Source organism: Diadema setosum, chromosome 7 (assembly GCF_964275005.1).
Source record: "Diadema setosum chromosome 7, eeDiaSeto1, whole genome shotgun sequence".
Classification (NCBI taxonomy): domain Eukaryota; kingdom Metazoa; phylum Echinodermata; class Echinoidea; order Diadematoida; family Diadematidae; genus Diadema; species Diadema setosum.
Window position 1 is genome coordinate 29,140,473 of NC_092691.1, and position 16,705 is coordinate 29,157,177.

Sequence of the window (16,705 nt, forward strand, 5' to 3'; positions counted from 1 at the left end):
TGGCTACAGGCAAAGACACTCTCCACTGATCCCACTCAGATTTGATTTTGTTCCATAGAGCTGTATTTACACAGCTCTATGTTTTTTTTTTTCTCAGATATACAAGAAAGGCTCACCAGGGTTGGTGTGTACACCGATGTGTCCCATCCTGTGCCACCAGTGGCCACTGGCACGACTGGATAATTCTGTATATCACAGCGCCACCATCGGCCCTTTTGATTCATGTCTGTAACACGGGACGATTTCATACGAATGCGCCTTTTCCAATAAGTCATTTTGTTTGTTTGTTTTCATTTCCCCCATAACAAACCGACTGGAAAGCCCATATTCAGATACACTGCCTGGTCTTCAATTCATCAGGTCCAGTTGTGAGTACTCTGGGAGGACTTCTTCACCGGGTTATGCACCCTGCTTTTTTGCAATGATTATATGAAGCGGGTTCTGACTTATACGTGAGTGTGTGGGTCGTGACTCTACTACACAAGGGACATCCATTTTATGTCTTATCTGAGACTACCACGTTTCTTCTTGTTTCTCTTGACATAAGAAAAAAAGAGGACAACTTGAAATCAACATACATCGCATCGGTATGCACAAACGAACTGTCATTTAATCGCTCTCAAACCAGCCTTTCTCCTGTTCACTCTCATATATTTGCGAAAGATCGTAATTTTTACATAAATTATGTAAAAATCTAGGTGATTAAACGAGCTAAGAAATCTTTGATTGAATGATCGTGCTGGTATATCATGGCCCTCAAAGCAATGGCTGATGAGCACCAGGTGTCACAGTGAATTCACATTACGAGCCGTAATACGTCAAAGAGTGCGAGAGCGAGATCGTTAAAGAGCGAGGATCGTGGCAGATGATTTTGACAGACGACGGGAAGCATTTCGAAGGTTCACTCATTCATTTCCTGGCTTTTTTGTGACAGAAATTTTATTGCACGTATTAAGGGTAAAAATAAAACAGCGAGGAAATGGTTCTATACATTATTCAGCCCGTGGCGTCACTCCCAGCCATGAATACGTGCTGTTGAGTGATTATGAGCATGTGATGCATACTTTGGCCATGGATAAAATAATCATACGCTGCACCTCGCAGCGAGGCCAAAGCGAGGGTTGTCTTATCATATCGTGTGGAGGGTTTTTAACGTCGTCAGGGTGCTAGGTCATGAAATCATTTGGTAGATCAAAGTGAATCGTAATGGCTTAATGAGCTACGCTAAATCTCAAGGCATTAAATATAGTTTTACATCCACATGATTTTGACTGTCTGTTGACAGTGAATTATTGGAGAGTACTAGGTGCCACTACGATGCGTTCGATATATAAAAAAAGATGAAACATTTCAGTTCAGATGTGAAAATGATATCAAACCCCTTTCTACTTTTGTTGTTCTCACACAATGAGGTGTGACTCTCTGCATCTGAAATCTTACTTGCTCCTTTTTGGCAAAAATATGACATCAATTGGCTTCCGATACATCTGCACAACGTTCATTAAATGCTACCATCAAAATAGTAATCATTATACTGGAATGAAATTCCCAATCTTTGTATTGCCATTTAGATATATATATATCACATCTTGCTCTATAGAAACCAAATATCGGGGCATCAATTTCGCCCATGGAGTCTCTAGAGCTCGGTAGTTTGTTGATGTTTTTTGCGCTTCGCTGACGACCGTTGCGAGTAGAGTTCGTTCTCGACGGTGAGGTCTGTCAGGCTGCCGTCCATGATTGCAATTACGTTTTCGTGCGATCCGCCGTGCTCGACGTCGACCCGAGTGTGGACGTTGTTCACGATGTCGTCTTCGTCATCGAAGAAATGGTTTTTGGAACCGACGTCGCTGTTGGCATTTGGAAATAAGAAGAACAAAGGATTGCATGATAGCTATCAATTCAATATTGAACTGCAATTGTATGACTGCGAAAAAGATTTGTATTTAATTGGGTTGATTTGATCAGAGCCTACATGGTGAGCATTGTTCGTTATGACATAAAATGCTTTTTCATACTTCTTTCTCAAACAATATTACAGTACTAGTATCATATGGTTTTCTTGAAGATGTAACGTGAAAGTCTGGATATCATTAATGGTGTTAGTTATTTTCGAAAGATTATATTTGAGCTTGGTTCTAATTTGCGTGGTCACTGAGGAAGCAAATGAAATGCTTATAAACAAACAATCATCGGGGCGGTGACTTTGGGTTCCCTCCAAAGGACAAGGTAGGGAGAAAGTGTCATGACGATGTTAAGGCCATCACCGCTAAGGGAAAAGATCTGGGGCCCTTGAGATCAACCGTCTGTATTCTCATCCATTAAGCCACTGAAGCTCTCAAGTCGTTCGAAGGCTAGGGAAATGATACTGTGTCATGCAGAAAGAATCGGCATTGGAGAACTGCACAGCGCACAATGTCTGCACGCGCTGTGCAGCACGATTTGCCGAATCGTGACTGATCATGACTTCGATGTTTTGGATTTATTTTTTTTTATATATATATACGTGGTCGCTAGGGAAGCAATTGTAAATACGAGGATCATCATCCTACAATTACATTGTATGCAAACATCATGCCAACGTTATTGAAAGAATCAAATGCATATGCAAGTACTAACAGGATAGACAGTTGTAAGTCCACTCCGAACGACAAGGTAATGAGGATGCAACACCTCGCCTAAGGGTATTACGATCACTGCTGCTGGGAAGATCGAACCAGGGACCCTATAATTGAGTGTCCCCGGGTCTAAACCACTAGGCCACACTGCTCACCTGACGAAAGACGGCGTCTCTGGCGGAAGAGGGAAAAGAGGCAGCGTGTCCCTGATGGTCGGGCTCTGAAGATGTGTCTTCAGCATGCTGGACTCCTTGCCGATCCGCGTCAGCCGTCGCACCGCTATCTCCTCCATCGTCTTCCGCATGGCGGGGAACTCCTCGAGCACGCGGTTGAAGTGGTTGACGGACAGCGAGAAGAGCGAGCAGTACGTCTCGCACTTGACGGACGCCACGCGCCGTTCGCGCGTCAGCAAACAAATTTCTGCGTCGATGGTTCAGAAAAACGAATGAACATGCAGCGAAACAAATCTCAGTGGAAAAGAAACACAGAATCGTAAGAACAGGAACAGACTGGGCAACCAACTGGTGAGAAGTCAATATACAAACTATCAGTTTTTTATTTTGCCAAAGAGCACGCAAGTGAAGTGCCATGACTGAAAAAAAAAAAACAAGGAAAAGTAGAAATTACGCGGTGCGTAAAATATGTCCCCGCCGGAAGTAGCATTTAGTAGCAAAATGTACAATATAGGTAAAAACATCAAGGTCAAAGGTGAAAGAAGTCAAGGGTCAAAATTCTATGTAGAAGTTTTGAAGCCCTCACCTAGTGCCATCACATAAAGCAAACGGAATCGAAATCGGGTTAGAAATGACGAAGGAGTAGCATTTTGTAGCCAATGTACAATATAGGTAAAAAAATCAAGGTCAAAGGTCAAAGAAGTCAAAGGTCAAAATTCTGTGTAGAAGTTTTGAAGCCCTCACCTAGTGCCATCACATAAAGCAAACGGAATCGAAATCGGGTTAGAAATGGCGAAGGAGTAGCATTTGGTAGCAAAATGTACAATACAGGTCAAAAATCAAGGTCAAAGGTCAAAGAAGTCAAAGGTCAAAATTCTGTGTAGAAGTTTTGAAGCCCTCACCTAGTGCCATCACTTAAAGCAAACGGAATCGAAATCGGGTTACAAATGGCGAAGGAGTAGCATTTGGTAGCAAAAAAGTACAATATAGGTAAAAAATCAAGGTCAAAGGTCAAAGAAGTCAAAGGTCAAAATTCCGTGTAGAAGTTTTGAAGCCCTCACCTAGTGCCATCACATGAAGCAAACGGAATTGAAATCGGGTTACAAATGGCGAAGGAGTAGCATTTTGTAGCAAAAAAGTACAATATAGGTCAAAAATCAAGGTCAAAGGTCAAAGAAGTCAAAGGTCAAAATTCTGTGTAGAAGTTTTGAAGCCCTCACCTAGTGCCATCATATAAAGCAAACGGAATCGAAATCGGGTTACAAATGGCGAAGGAGTAGCATTTTGAAGCAAAATGTACAATATAGGTCAAAGGTCAAGGTCAAAGGTCACAACTGAAATTCTGTATAGAAGTTTCAAAGCTCCTATGTAGTGCTATCATATAAAGCAAACAGAATCAAAATCGGGTTAGAAATGGCGAAGGAGTAGCATTTTGAACATTTTGATCACACACGGACGCACGGACACACGGACGCACGGACGGACGCACGGACGGACACACGGACACACACACGTACGGAGCCCGTTTCATAGTCCCCTGCTCGAACTCGTTCGGCGGGGACAAAAAAAACATTAAAGGGTGTTTTGCAGACTGCCCATGAGAAATGTAACCACTCTGGCATACGACTTGACTATCCATGGAGTGCCGTATATTTTGTTTAAATAGGAAAACAGATTAAAATGTACTATTGTTTAATATTTTGTGGGTACTAATAAGTTATGATATGGCGTCTAATGCTCACCACCAAAATACGATCCGTCGCTGAGCGAGGTAGCGATCACGCCGTCAGACATAACGATGTCGACGATGCCCTGCTGGATGAAAAACATGCGATCGCCGAAAGTGCCCTCTTGGATGACGATGTCGCCAGGCTGAAAGACCTCAAACTCGAGCAGCGTGACCACGCGGGTGACGAAGTTCCCGTCTGCGCCGACGAAGAAGGGGACGGAGGCCACGAGGTCGCGACAGTTATAGTTGGCGACATCCTACAAACGGAATCAGAACGTGTCCGAGTTGAATTTTGGATTATTGACATGGCCAGTTGGGAAGCAATTAAATGTTTATAAGCAAACAACCCAGGGGCCGACGGCTTAAGTTTCCTTCCTTGGACAAGTCACTGGGAATAGGATACTCTACGAATGCATTATCTTTGGGCTGTCAACGGATTCGAACCGAACACCTCAAGCTTGAAGGTCCGTGGCTTTTCCATGGAGCCACAATATCTTTGTCTGTGTATGTGTTGGCGTGTGGATATGTTTGTAAGTATACATAATGTCCTTGTTTGCCTTTGTTGTTTGTATTTGTCTTTCAGAATGACCAACTTTGGAAGGCAGCATTAAAGCCCTTGTAAATGGCGTGGCATCAGACGGCGAGGTGCAATGCAACTAAAATAATAATAATCCTGCAAATAATTTTCCTCTGACAACTGCAGTGTGAAGTGGGAGTCGTGGGGCTTGTGTGTTTGCCTGTGTGTGTGCGGCTGTGTCGTTGTGTGTTCACAACCATGTTTGCATGGTTTCCCTCAACACTTCATATGATACCGTCGACAAAAGAAAAGACATGGTTTTGGTGATTGAGGAATGTCAAGAATGCTGTTTAAATTTTGCTCTCTGTTGAAGGTCATTGATGACGAGAAACATGTGCCCACGATCCTCAACAAGAGAAAATTTAGTGGAGTGTTACACAAACTGCATGGGAGCGTCACTTGAGTTTTAGAGTGACATTATGCTAGAGAAGGATTTTTTTTTAATCTACCGAGAACTTTCTGATAACATCTTTGGAACCAACGCGGGGTAATAAGCCCAAATATCCACTATTAAAATTGAGCATTTGTCCTGTCAGGATCGAGGACAATCCTCGACCAGAGACAGCCCGCACTAGTTTGTAAAGTTCATTTGAGAATTCGCCTTTCCGAGAAGCGTTACCTCGCTGAGGTGTTAGGTTGTTGTCAGAATGTGGGGGTTTTTGTTTTTGTCTTTGTTTTTGTTTTTTGGTCCGCTCGTAAATTTCAACTGTGACATCAAATCAATTGTACACCGCACTTTCGTTCAACATTGTATGTTCAACTTGCGAAAGAATCCCTCAGCGCAAAGTCCCGTGCCTGCAACGTGTTTGCTGCAATGTGTGAAAGAATAATAATTCACATGTGATGGCGCCCTTTAGAAAAAAAAAAAAGGTGTCTCATCAGCTATAGAATAACATGTAAACCGCACTTTTTAACGTCTCGCGAGAGACTTAGAAGCTGTGCGAGGGAAAACACCGCTGAGAGTGATATTTTCTCTGAGCCTGCTGAAGTATCGATCAGTTGTGTGTGCCTCAAAGGACTGAATACTACAGCACGGATAGCCGGCATGAGCCTATCTTTAGCAGAAGCAAAAGTGACAAGCCCGTATATCAAATGTCAAGGATTTGTATGTGTGGGAAGTCACACTGCATTTACAGGTCTAATTATGTTCGGAGCAGCCGCTGTTATTTTGTCCCTTTTTCCCGTCCCCTTGCAGTTGGAGGCTGCAATGCCAATGTTGAATGAACTTCCGACACACCTGCGCCGGCGTGAAAAACACAAAACGCGGAGGGGAGGGAAAAAATACAGAGGAGGCGGCGGTGGAATCTCGGCAAGCATTTAGCGGAGCGTACGAGAGGTTTTTTTGGTTTTCGGAGAACGCTCCTCCGAATGAGCTCTTGTGACGACGGAATGCATGAGATTGGAAGAGGACGTCAGACGAGCCTACATAAATTCAGCGCCAGTTGTCATGGCAACGAGCTGGATGGGAAGCGTTACTGCGTCGCCCCCGCGTTTTCCCTCCATTGCCAAAAGGTCGTACAACACTGTAGATATCCAATAAGTGAAAGTGATCAACGATCTATAACAGACTAAGAACGGTTCCCCAAAACTTCAAAAAGACGAGGGAGTAAAGTCCACAGAGGAATGAAAGTCAAGAAAAGGAACCATGATGTTTCGTCTTTCGTGACAAAGCAACTGGACTTCTCAAACTCTCTTCAGATTCAATGTACCAATAGACTTTTATATTACGAACACATTTTTTTTTTTTTGAACGCAAAGTTTCATCACAAATATTTCACATTAAAGGTATTTTCACAGCAGCTTGTCTGATAAATGTTCAATGTCTTGTTCAGTGGCATAGCAATTACTTAGCACATCACAGAATTCAAAAGCTTAACCATAATAATAATTTTCTAACCAGTCAGGTCCCAGAAATCACATACTGCGGTTTGACGCAGTATCTCTTTAACTTAATTCTTACTTCAATTGTTACAGTGTTTCATAAGATAAAGTGAAAACTCTAGCTTAATTACTTAATAGCTTTAGGTTTCCAACTATTTTGTGAGATGAGAAACTACTTATCAAAAATGAAAGAACATTCAATTCTAAGAGGAATTCAAAGTTTATTTGATGAAAATTGATTTTGAAATGACTGAGATATCCAAAAACATAGAGGTCCTGATAAAAGGTGGGACCCATCTTTTATTAGGACCACTTTGTTCTACTTTGTTTCTGGATGAAAAATTGAGCAAAGAAAATAACATTCCAGATAGTTACTTTTGTGTTAACTTGACAAGTCAGAAAATCGTGTAGGAAATTATCAAGAATTTATAAATGAAAACAACAAGGTATTTTTTCACTTTGGCATTGAGGTAGTCAAATCTTGCCTATTGTGACGTAATCCACTTTCAGAACAGGTCGCAAGGCTCTGTTCTGAGGTATCTGAAGTGTTTTTATGTTACCAGAATCTGGTTTCATCCAGATTGTGTTACAGTACTCAAAATGGGGTCGAATCATTGTATTATTAAGGGTTAGTGCGGAGTTGGGGTTAGTGTATTATGGTCTTGCCCGTCTCAAAGCATAATGATTACGAAACACTTCACGCTTTACATTGTGAAGACAGACAACCATGACAACTGCTTTAAAAAAGGGCTCACCTGTCGTATACTTTCTGACACTTCTTGAAAGATGTGTTTTTCGTCGAACATCTTGCCGCGGTACCGATATTCGTAGTAGTCGAGGATTTTGTTGCGAAGATTTGAGGGTAGTTTGCGATACTGCATGTACTCTTCGACTTGTTTTATCTGTGAAGAGAAAAAGGAGAGAGAAAAAAAATAATGGAATAAATGATACTTTTGCTTTTCTGTAACAACTCCTTGATATCGTCCTCTCCTGCCATGTTGGTATTGTCAGAATAAACACAATTTCTGGTGGAAACTGTATGGTTTTTAATCTTCGCCATGCGTGTGTTCTAATGGGTCATCATTTTGCTTCTCATATCGTTCTGTAGTTGTTGTCCGTGACATTTATGGGGAAAACCGATTTCTCTATTTCTGTGATTTTTTTTTAATCATCGTGGAAGCACCCGAGACTCTAAAACGTTATAATGCAGATTATGTCCTAACCAGGTTTGAGATCGCAAAACAATTGATTTCGAGTTGATAAGATACCATTATAACCAAATCTCAAAGCTTAAGTTTTGAATATATATATATATATATATATATATATATATATATATATATATATATATATATAGTATATATATATAGTGCTTATATTTCCATTCGTATGTCACGAATGATTAATTTCTGTGAATCATAGGCAGGCCTACTTTATCATTGGCTTTGAGAAGGTTGTACAGTCTACGATGCTTTAAGTGATTACGAGTTTATTATTAGTATACTGTTTTATATATTGATATTTGTTTTTACATCATAACCTTTCCGAAATCAAGATTAAATCTGAGCCCTTGATTTTCCACGGATGATTTTCTATTGAACGTTTCAAATTGAAAGGCATTGTTCACTTTTGACAAGATACAATGTGTAGATGCAGCGTTGATCAAACAAGACGGGTAATGGGCGACAAAGCGCCTCGTTGATGGAGTGACATGAGACAATGTTTTATGTGACATTTTTGTATTTTTATGCATTATAGAACATCAAAGAAGGATTACTTAGTGTGTGCGTAAATTTGGCTGACTTAGGCTCCCTTGCGCCTGCTAAGACCATATGGTGAAGTGGAGGAATGACCGAGAATTATAGAGACAGCATAACGTCATGGGCCTAGTTCTCAGGCTAACAACAGCTTCTGACTAGATTGACTGAATCTGGTAAATGTGTATTACGCGTTTATGAAAGAGGCTCTTGTTTGCTAACCTTCTCCCGGTACTGTCGGCTGGACGAATCCATTGATTGGATGAGGTTGGTGGCGTGACCGATGAAGAGGGCAAAGCACGTGGCGCCAGAAACCATACTGACGATGGTCAGCCAAACGTCGGTGATGCTCTGCGGAGGGAACTTGCCGTAGCCGATGCATAGCATGTGTGATAGCGCCTTGAAGAGAGCCCATGTGTACTGTTCCCACCAATGGGCATTCTGCGTGTGCGTAGTAGGTATGATGATAATAATTCACATTTATAAAGCGCATAATAATTAACAAAAGTAACAAAATTCTCTATGTGCATTGTACGTGTGTGTTTTTTTTTTGTGTGTGTGTTTGCATTATTGTATATGAGAAAAAATTGTTGTTTGAGCATTTTATTTTGCTTAATATTTTAGAGTATAAGAAACATATATAAGAAAATAATGAGAAAGGTAATGACAGTAAACAGGAAACGGATTGATACAGAAGAATTGTTAATACATTGATAGACATTTGAGTGTAGACTGATCAAGCAGGTGATCTGTGTGTGCGTATGCACAGTGAAATCATATAGAAGGCTATAATGTATTAAGTTCGGTGGTTTGTTATGCACATCAATATTTGAGTTATTCTTTAATGTTGTGTTTGTTTGTTTGTCTGTTGTTTCTTAGGGGTGTGACACACTTCTGTTGTGTAAGAAAATCAACGAATAGATGTATGAAATGAATAGCTTTGATCACATTGTCTTTTTTTTGGGGGGGGGGGGTATGCTGATGTCGTCCACATAATGAAATGATCTTTCACGTGAGCGCTTCATTCAAGTGAAATGCTCAGGGCACAAGAAACGCGTCACAATGCAAGTATACCCAGATCACACAAGCGTCACCAAATGGACCAGCCGTGCGTAATACAACCCAGGGATGCACATTGCATCGATGAATAAACCGCTTTCCGGATACAACCAATACACAAAGCGGTCGAGTAACGACATGGCAGTGACTGTATACTGGCAGGCACGCATAAAGTCTAAAATCTATCATGAGCTTCCTTTGCATGACTAATAGTAATAGAATATCATAGACGACATAATTTGAGAAAAAAAAAAGTGTATCATTGTGTATGTCTCCATGTTGAGGACATGTCAGGGAAAACAACCCGCGTCCCATCCAGTGGCGCCAAGACTTAAAGCCAGTCATCTCCAGCTGATCCCATGCTGCATTCTTCCTTAGCTGTCCATGATAATGATGAGGAGAATGGGAACGACGATGAGGAGGAGGAAGATGGGGACGACGATGATGATGATTGTCCTGACGCACTCAATAAGATCACCACCTCTTTTAATTCATCATCTTCTTTTGCTTGTCCTCACCATTTGTCCTATATTTAACCGACCTGACATTTACCGAGTGAACTGGATCAGGAATGCATTGTCTGTCTCCTTGCAGACAATCATGCAAAAGCTTGAGAGAGGGGGAAAAACACATAAAAGCTTAACCCTTTGCCCGCGTCTAGTGAAAGTTGGCAAAGTCAACATCTGTTTTGGGACTGATCATTGTTCGTAGCCGCGCGAGGAACGGGGTGTTTGCATTTACTGGAGGCTCCAAATATGCTCAGCATCCGCAGCGATCACGAACTTTGTCTGGGCTTCGCTGATTCATCGGAGACGGCTTTCTTCTACGGGCTTACAGCAAGCAAAAAAAAAAAAAGAATAACGATGAAAAAGTAAACCAATAAAAGCGACCTAAAATGCAGGCTTTTATATTCCACATGCTCTTGGGACGGTGATATTATGCCACCCTGTCAGAAGGAGCAGAGGAGCGTGCTCCGCATTTCATCAATCAACCGCCTGTTTATCGCGGGAGACGGGCGGTTCCTGCTCCATTTGGGCTCGCGGCGAACATGATATGTAAACTTTCCTCGCAGGACTGCCTTAAGTGATATCATCGAGAGGTTTTGACACAATTGAATGCTGCCTGACACGTGAGATGATTTCCGATCGTCCATACAAACTCACTCGCAAGGAATGTCCGAGGACGTATTAAACAGAAAGCTGCCGCGGGATTCTACTTTGCCTTTTCGCGAGAGATGCTCCATTCAAACCATCTGTTCATGGAAAATCCTCAATAGCCTCGAAAATATCGCACTTTCAGTAGGCTTAGAACTGTACCTTGATTTTTTTCCAGGGAGATACAAAGTCACGACTAATTAAAGGGCATGACCAGATCTTCTTCAAAACACACGACATATGATTTGATAATCATGCAGTAATTACCGCCGTTACGATAAAATCGTCTGTTGCACTGAAGTTCGGGTAGGGAGATTTAAAATACTAGGTGTAAGATGATTGCAGTGGATACCGTAAGTATCTGCACATTAACAAATTATCGTTATTGTGTAGTGCATTATATTGCTGTGTGTTTAACATTTCAGTAAATGATCTATTCGAGATTGCCTTCTATGTACAAATAGCACGAGGGAAATGAGTGTCATGGCATTACACCGATACTCTGTTTTCCCACCACCGGGAGGTATACCGTCCCTACCGACAGAGTTACAAACATGCCAAGACATCGCAGAGTTAGTCAGATCTGGTCAAGGCAATAACATGAACCACCACAGAAGTCATTTTGACTACGGTTTATGTCCCGCAGTAATAAGCGGGAAATCTTGGTTCGTTTCACTGAACATCGTCCTTTCATTCTTGATGTCCGAAACGTTTACTCAACAGGCCAACTTGTATGGATATGGATAAAATCCTGTCCATGTTCCACCTAAAGGGAGAGATGCGATGTTATTGTACACATTGTCAAGAGCAAGTCAAACTCCTTATGACATGCTTTGTCTCCCATACTCTGAGGGGATTTGAGTGCACGTATATACATCGTTCAGCAGACGGTGGCATTTCGGTTTCTATCATAATATATGTAATGTTAATAAAGGCACACTGTGGCTACACAGTACTTCACATTGTCATATTGGTTGTCATGGCTATCACGCCTGGGACCAACCGACCATGTCATCTATTACAAATTAGTACCATGCAAATCGTAGGAATTCTAAAAACATAGGTTCAACTTTGCGCCTTCAAAGGTGCTCGTACTGTGACACTGCTCTGAAAGGTGCAAAGTTGCACCCGTAAAGGTGCTCTCAATCCATGATGTGACAGTGGTAATGGTGCAAAGTTGAACCTATTTTTCTTATAGTGTAAATGACGATACTTTAAATCATCCCCACTAATAATAGTAATGATAATAGCGTCATGATTTTAATAGCATATTTCAGACTTGTTCCGACTTTCAATTCACTTTACAGACTATTTCAATTTATTTTATTTATTCTTCTTTTTGTGGCATGCTATACAGGAGGGAAACTGCAGTAAGGTGTTTCACATTTATTTTTTTTTTCTTTTAATGGCAGCGTGTGATATGCATATGGAAGGATTTAACTAACTCTTGTCTTTGAACTTTCGAAATGGTTCCATCTCATACGAAAGTCACAAAGCGCTGTAGTTTCAGAAAGAAAAGTTGAGGGTAAAGATATTATTGTTCTTCAAGTGATCTGGTGCTGTCTAAAGAAGATGTAGAAGTAGCAGGTATGACAAAATACAATGCTACGATTTCTAAAATTATTCAATGTGATCATACTTGATTTATCTAACAAAATTTCCCCTGGAACTCCCTGCATGTGGAAACAAATGAAAATATTGGTCATGTGACTTACCTCAAGACCGTTGATGGCGACCCATGATTGGTCGGGGTAGTTCTGCAGCATCGGTACGAGGTACTGAAGGCAGCCGTTCCAGTGGCCAATAAGAAGCATCATACAAACCAGGTTACAGATTCGGATGACAGCATTGGCCACGTTGAACGCCTGTATGTGTCAAAAAGTGATAATAATCAAAGCGCCTTGTGTGGTTTACGCATGAATCTTAGATGCCATTTTCGCGCCTTTTCAGATAGCACGGTGGTCACTAAGACCTCTGTAGGGGGACAGTGATAAACCGAGCTAACACTCACCGAGGCGTGTCGGTAGGTCAATGAATTCAGTCCATTATGTATGAATCCTCTCTGAATTAATCAAGCTGTGCACTCTCTCAAGGCTAACGTGAACAAAGAACGCGTGAAACAAAATCTGTCCGTGTTCTTTTTAAAAGAAGCTCCTCAACACGTCTTACTATCCCTGATGACTTGGGAAACAATAACATGCCTAGAACTGTCGATGTTTTTTTTTTCATCACTTTGATACACTGATAATACCTGAACCGTAATGATCTTAAGCTTGTATACAAGTTATCCCGAGGCTGAAGTTTGTTTCACCGTCTGCCCAATGTTTTAAATGGTTTTACCCTATTTCGAGGGTGCTGAATCGGATCCCGGATGCAACTTTTGCATCCCTGAGGGTCTTGAGATATTCAAAATGGCCGCCCAAAACTGTAATTCCCGTAAGATGTTTCCTTATAAACAGTGGAAACTGAAAATGATTCAATGGTTTAATCCTACATTGCGGGTGCTGAATCTGAATCTGGATGATGCAGCTCTTTCACTCTTGAACGTATTAAGGTATTCAAGATGGACGACGAACTGGTCACCAATAAGAGGGCCGCCAAAATGGCGCCAGTATTTGAAATTCCTTCATATTTCTTTATATAATGGTGAAAATTGAAGCGATGAATTTATCCTTTTTGAGGGTAAATTCTGAGATTCTGAGGCTCTGAGATATTCAAATTGATTGGCTGTCCCAAGTTGAAAATTTTAATTGAGGATTATGGAACGTTATAAAAAGTGAATAAAATGAAAACAAATCACTTGTATTCAATTTACATTTCAATTGAACGAATTTGTCAAGTCAGTAAATCCATGCTCTAGATAATGTTGATTTTGTTGTGAAGATAGCAAAATGCGGAACAGTTAAGAATGTAAAGTGAGCAATATGTGAGTGTATAGGGGGTGAAATATTGAGTGGATGGGTGAGTCTGCTGTGCTTGCATGGGTTAAGAGTGTACAGTGAGCAATATGTGAGTGTGTGGGTGTCCGCTGATACTCTGCGTGTCGTCCTACTGGCTTTGTTCGGATCATGGTGGTGGTGGTGATGGGTTGGTCTGGGTGATAATGATGGTGGTGGTGGTGATGTGTGTGAGTGTGTCCTCGGTTGCGTGGGGGGCTTGTGTGGCGCGTCCACTCATGGCGACCACCAGGGAGAATTCCGCCCGACCATCCGGTGGTTGCATCTCTTATATTGACTTTGGGTGTTCTGCATGAATGATCCCCAAATGGCCTAGACTTTTCTTGCCAGCCGCTTTCTCTAAAATCTAGAGAGGACAGTGTCCAGTAGTACAATCACATTAAGTATAGGATGATGTGAAAAAGACTTGCCTGTGAAGACAAAACCCAAATTGTCCCGATCAAGTGCCCACGATATAGCTACATCAAAAAGAATTGACCAGCTCGAAACCACAATCTGCGCGTTCCAGTGATTTTGTATACAACAGGTTGTGATTAGTGATGACGGATTCATTATACCTGTTGGTAGACCTTACCCGTCGTTGAAAAGGAACTTTGGACACCGAGTATTCTTTAAGCATGGTCGAGGATTAAAGTTCAAAAGACCGGAGTGGACAATAGATAATCCAAGCTGGATTTTCTATATGGATTACTTAAGAAAACCATGCACCGTTTAGTGTCCAGGCTTTCTGCCCATATTCATTCGCTCCCCACTTAAGGCAGGACAGAGCGCTGGCATAAAAAGTAAGACTACAAGAGTCACGTCCCACGGCCATTTTGGCAGTTATCTTGGCGTCCATCTTGAATATTTCAAAATCTTACTGGGCGGAAACGTTGCAGCAACCAGGTTCGGATTCAGCACCCTCGAAATAGGTTAAAACACATCATTTTTCATTGTTTACGAGGAGATTTGTAACATTTGAAACATGGGCTAAAATGTCACATTTTGGTGGCCATCTTGATCATGCTAAAAATCCTCAAGAATGCAAGAGTTGCATCACCCAGATTCGGATTCAGTACCCTCGATATAGGGTAAAACCATAAAATGAATATGGGCGGACGATAAAACACGGTTACGCCAAAAATCTGACTTTGGCACCATAGGTAACAAGGGAGAAATCGTAAGGATATCCACCATGTTACACAATCACCTACATGTTATCATGTACACGATACATATAAGATGGGGGCGCTGTGGCATAGTGGATAAGACTCTCGACTCCCGATCGGAGGACCCGAGTTCGATTCCCGCCCAGTGCTTACGTTCTTGGACAAGATGTTTTTACCCACCACCCTCTCGACCCAGGTGTATAAATGGGTACCTGGCAACGCTGGGGTAATAATAATGGCAGGGCCCTCTGGTAGAGCAGTGGCAACACTGAAGAGGCTACCCTGGATAAATAAGACCTTATTATTATTATTATTATACAAATACAATCTAAAGTTGTTTACACAAACGATGTACACACATGCATTCACACAACATGCATAATACACACACACACAAAACCACGAACACACAGCATACACTCAACACATCTATCAAAAACATACTAGTACAATATTGTTCATGTATCTGTGTAACCTTACTCACACAAAGGTACACACTAAACACACACACAACACACCGCCGCCGAACATAAGCCCACTGATAAAGACGGCGACCCCCCCCCCCCCATAAAAACCCCTCATTAACAGCACACACACACAACACACCACACCACACAATCATGACGTACACTCAAGTCAATACACAACCCCATACATGCATACACCTACAATGAAATGCAGCCTACCTGCTCCCACTGACTAACGAATCGCATGAGGCGGGAAAGTCGGAGAAGGCGTAGGAGACTTAGGAGCTTGGCGAAGCGGAGGATGCGTAGGGCCCTCGAGACCTCATAGAGGCGGTGGTTGCGGCCCCCGACCAGGAGGAAGATGTAGTCCATGGGGATGGAAGACACGAGATCGAGGATGAACCACGAGCGGAGATAGTGACGGGCGATTTGACCAGGAATCAAGATTACCTACAGAATTGGGTAAAAGCCATGAAAAAAAGTTTCGCGAAATTTGACCAACTTTTGTCAACTTTGACCAAATTTTGTCAACTAACCGAAAAAGATTTTGGACAGTCCTAAAATGCTTCATAACTTCTATGCAGCTGAATTTTGCTGTTCGTTCTTACTTGAATTCATGCAAGGATATTGATTTCCGGATAAATCCAAGTTAGTACTATTTTTCAATAGTACCAGTAACAGTTCAGTATTCGCAAAGGTATTTCGTCAAGGTTTGTTTCTCTTTCTCTCTTATCTTCTACCTTTTCATCATCCAGTTAATCACCAGTAGCTTTCTTTTCTACTTTTCATCTGTATAGGGCGTAGTGTTATCGTGCTTGCAATACTATTCGTCACAGTAGTCTAAGATCTGGATAAAAGAAAATAAAAAGATGTCGAAGACAATTTTCTTTTTTAGTGCACTCTCTACGGGAGACGAGAGAAAGGAAGGGCAGGTGGCCAGAGTAATGATCGAAACGCAATGGCATCACCCTCTTGACAACACATGTTGTTAACACACACACACACACACACACACACACACACACACACTTGGCACACAAGCAAACACACACCACATAATAGTCTTTAAAAGTTCATAATACATAAAGAGCACGACGAACCTTTCTGCAGGCCAGGTCATCCCACGATCCCGACACCCATGAGTCACACGGCCCACGAGTTCAACATTGAAAAAGGTCCACGAGT

At 41.7% G+C, this 16,705-nt stretch overlaps 1 protein-coding gene across 1 annotated transcript in view; it reads right to left on the reverse strand.

The window, feature by feature from the left end:
- Window positions 1-607: 607 nt before the first annotated feature.
- Window positions 608-16,705, reverse strand: part of LOC140230555 (potassium/sodium hyperpolarization-activated cyclic nucleotide-gated channel 2-like) — a 57,121-nt gene continuing 41,023 nt past the window's right edge. The window contains exons 3-9 of the mRNA XM_072310699.1: window positions 15,740-15,970; window positions 12,664-12,813; window positions 8,958-9,176; window positions 7,734-7,880; window positions 4,534-4,777; window positions 2,774-3,038; window positions 608-1,850 (exon numbers count right to left, since the gene is read on the reverse strand). Of these exons, the coding sequence (XP_072166800.1) occupies window positions 1,640-1,850; window positions 2,774-3,038; window positions 4,534-4,777; window positions 7,734-7,880; window positions 8,958-9,176; window positions 12,664-12,813; window positions 15,740-15,970 (1,467 nt within the window). The 3' untranslated portion in view covers window positions 608-1,639. The remainder of the gene's footprint in view (window positions 1,851-2,773; window positions 3,039-4,533; window positions 4,778-7,733; window positions 7,881-8,957; window positions 9,177-12,663; window positions 12,814-15,739; window positions 15,971-16,705) is intronic.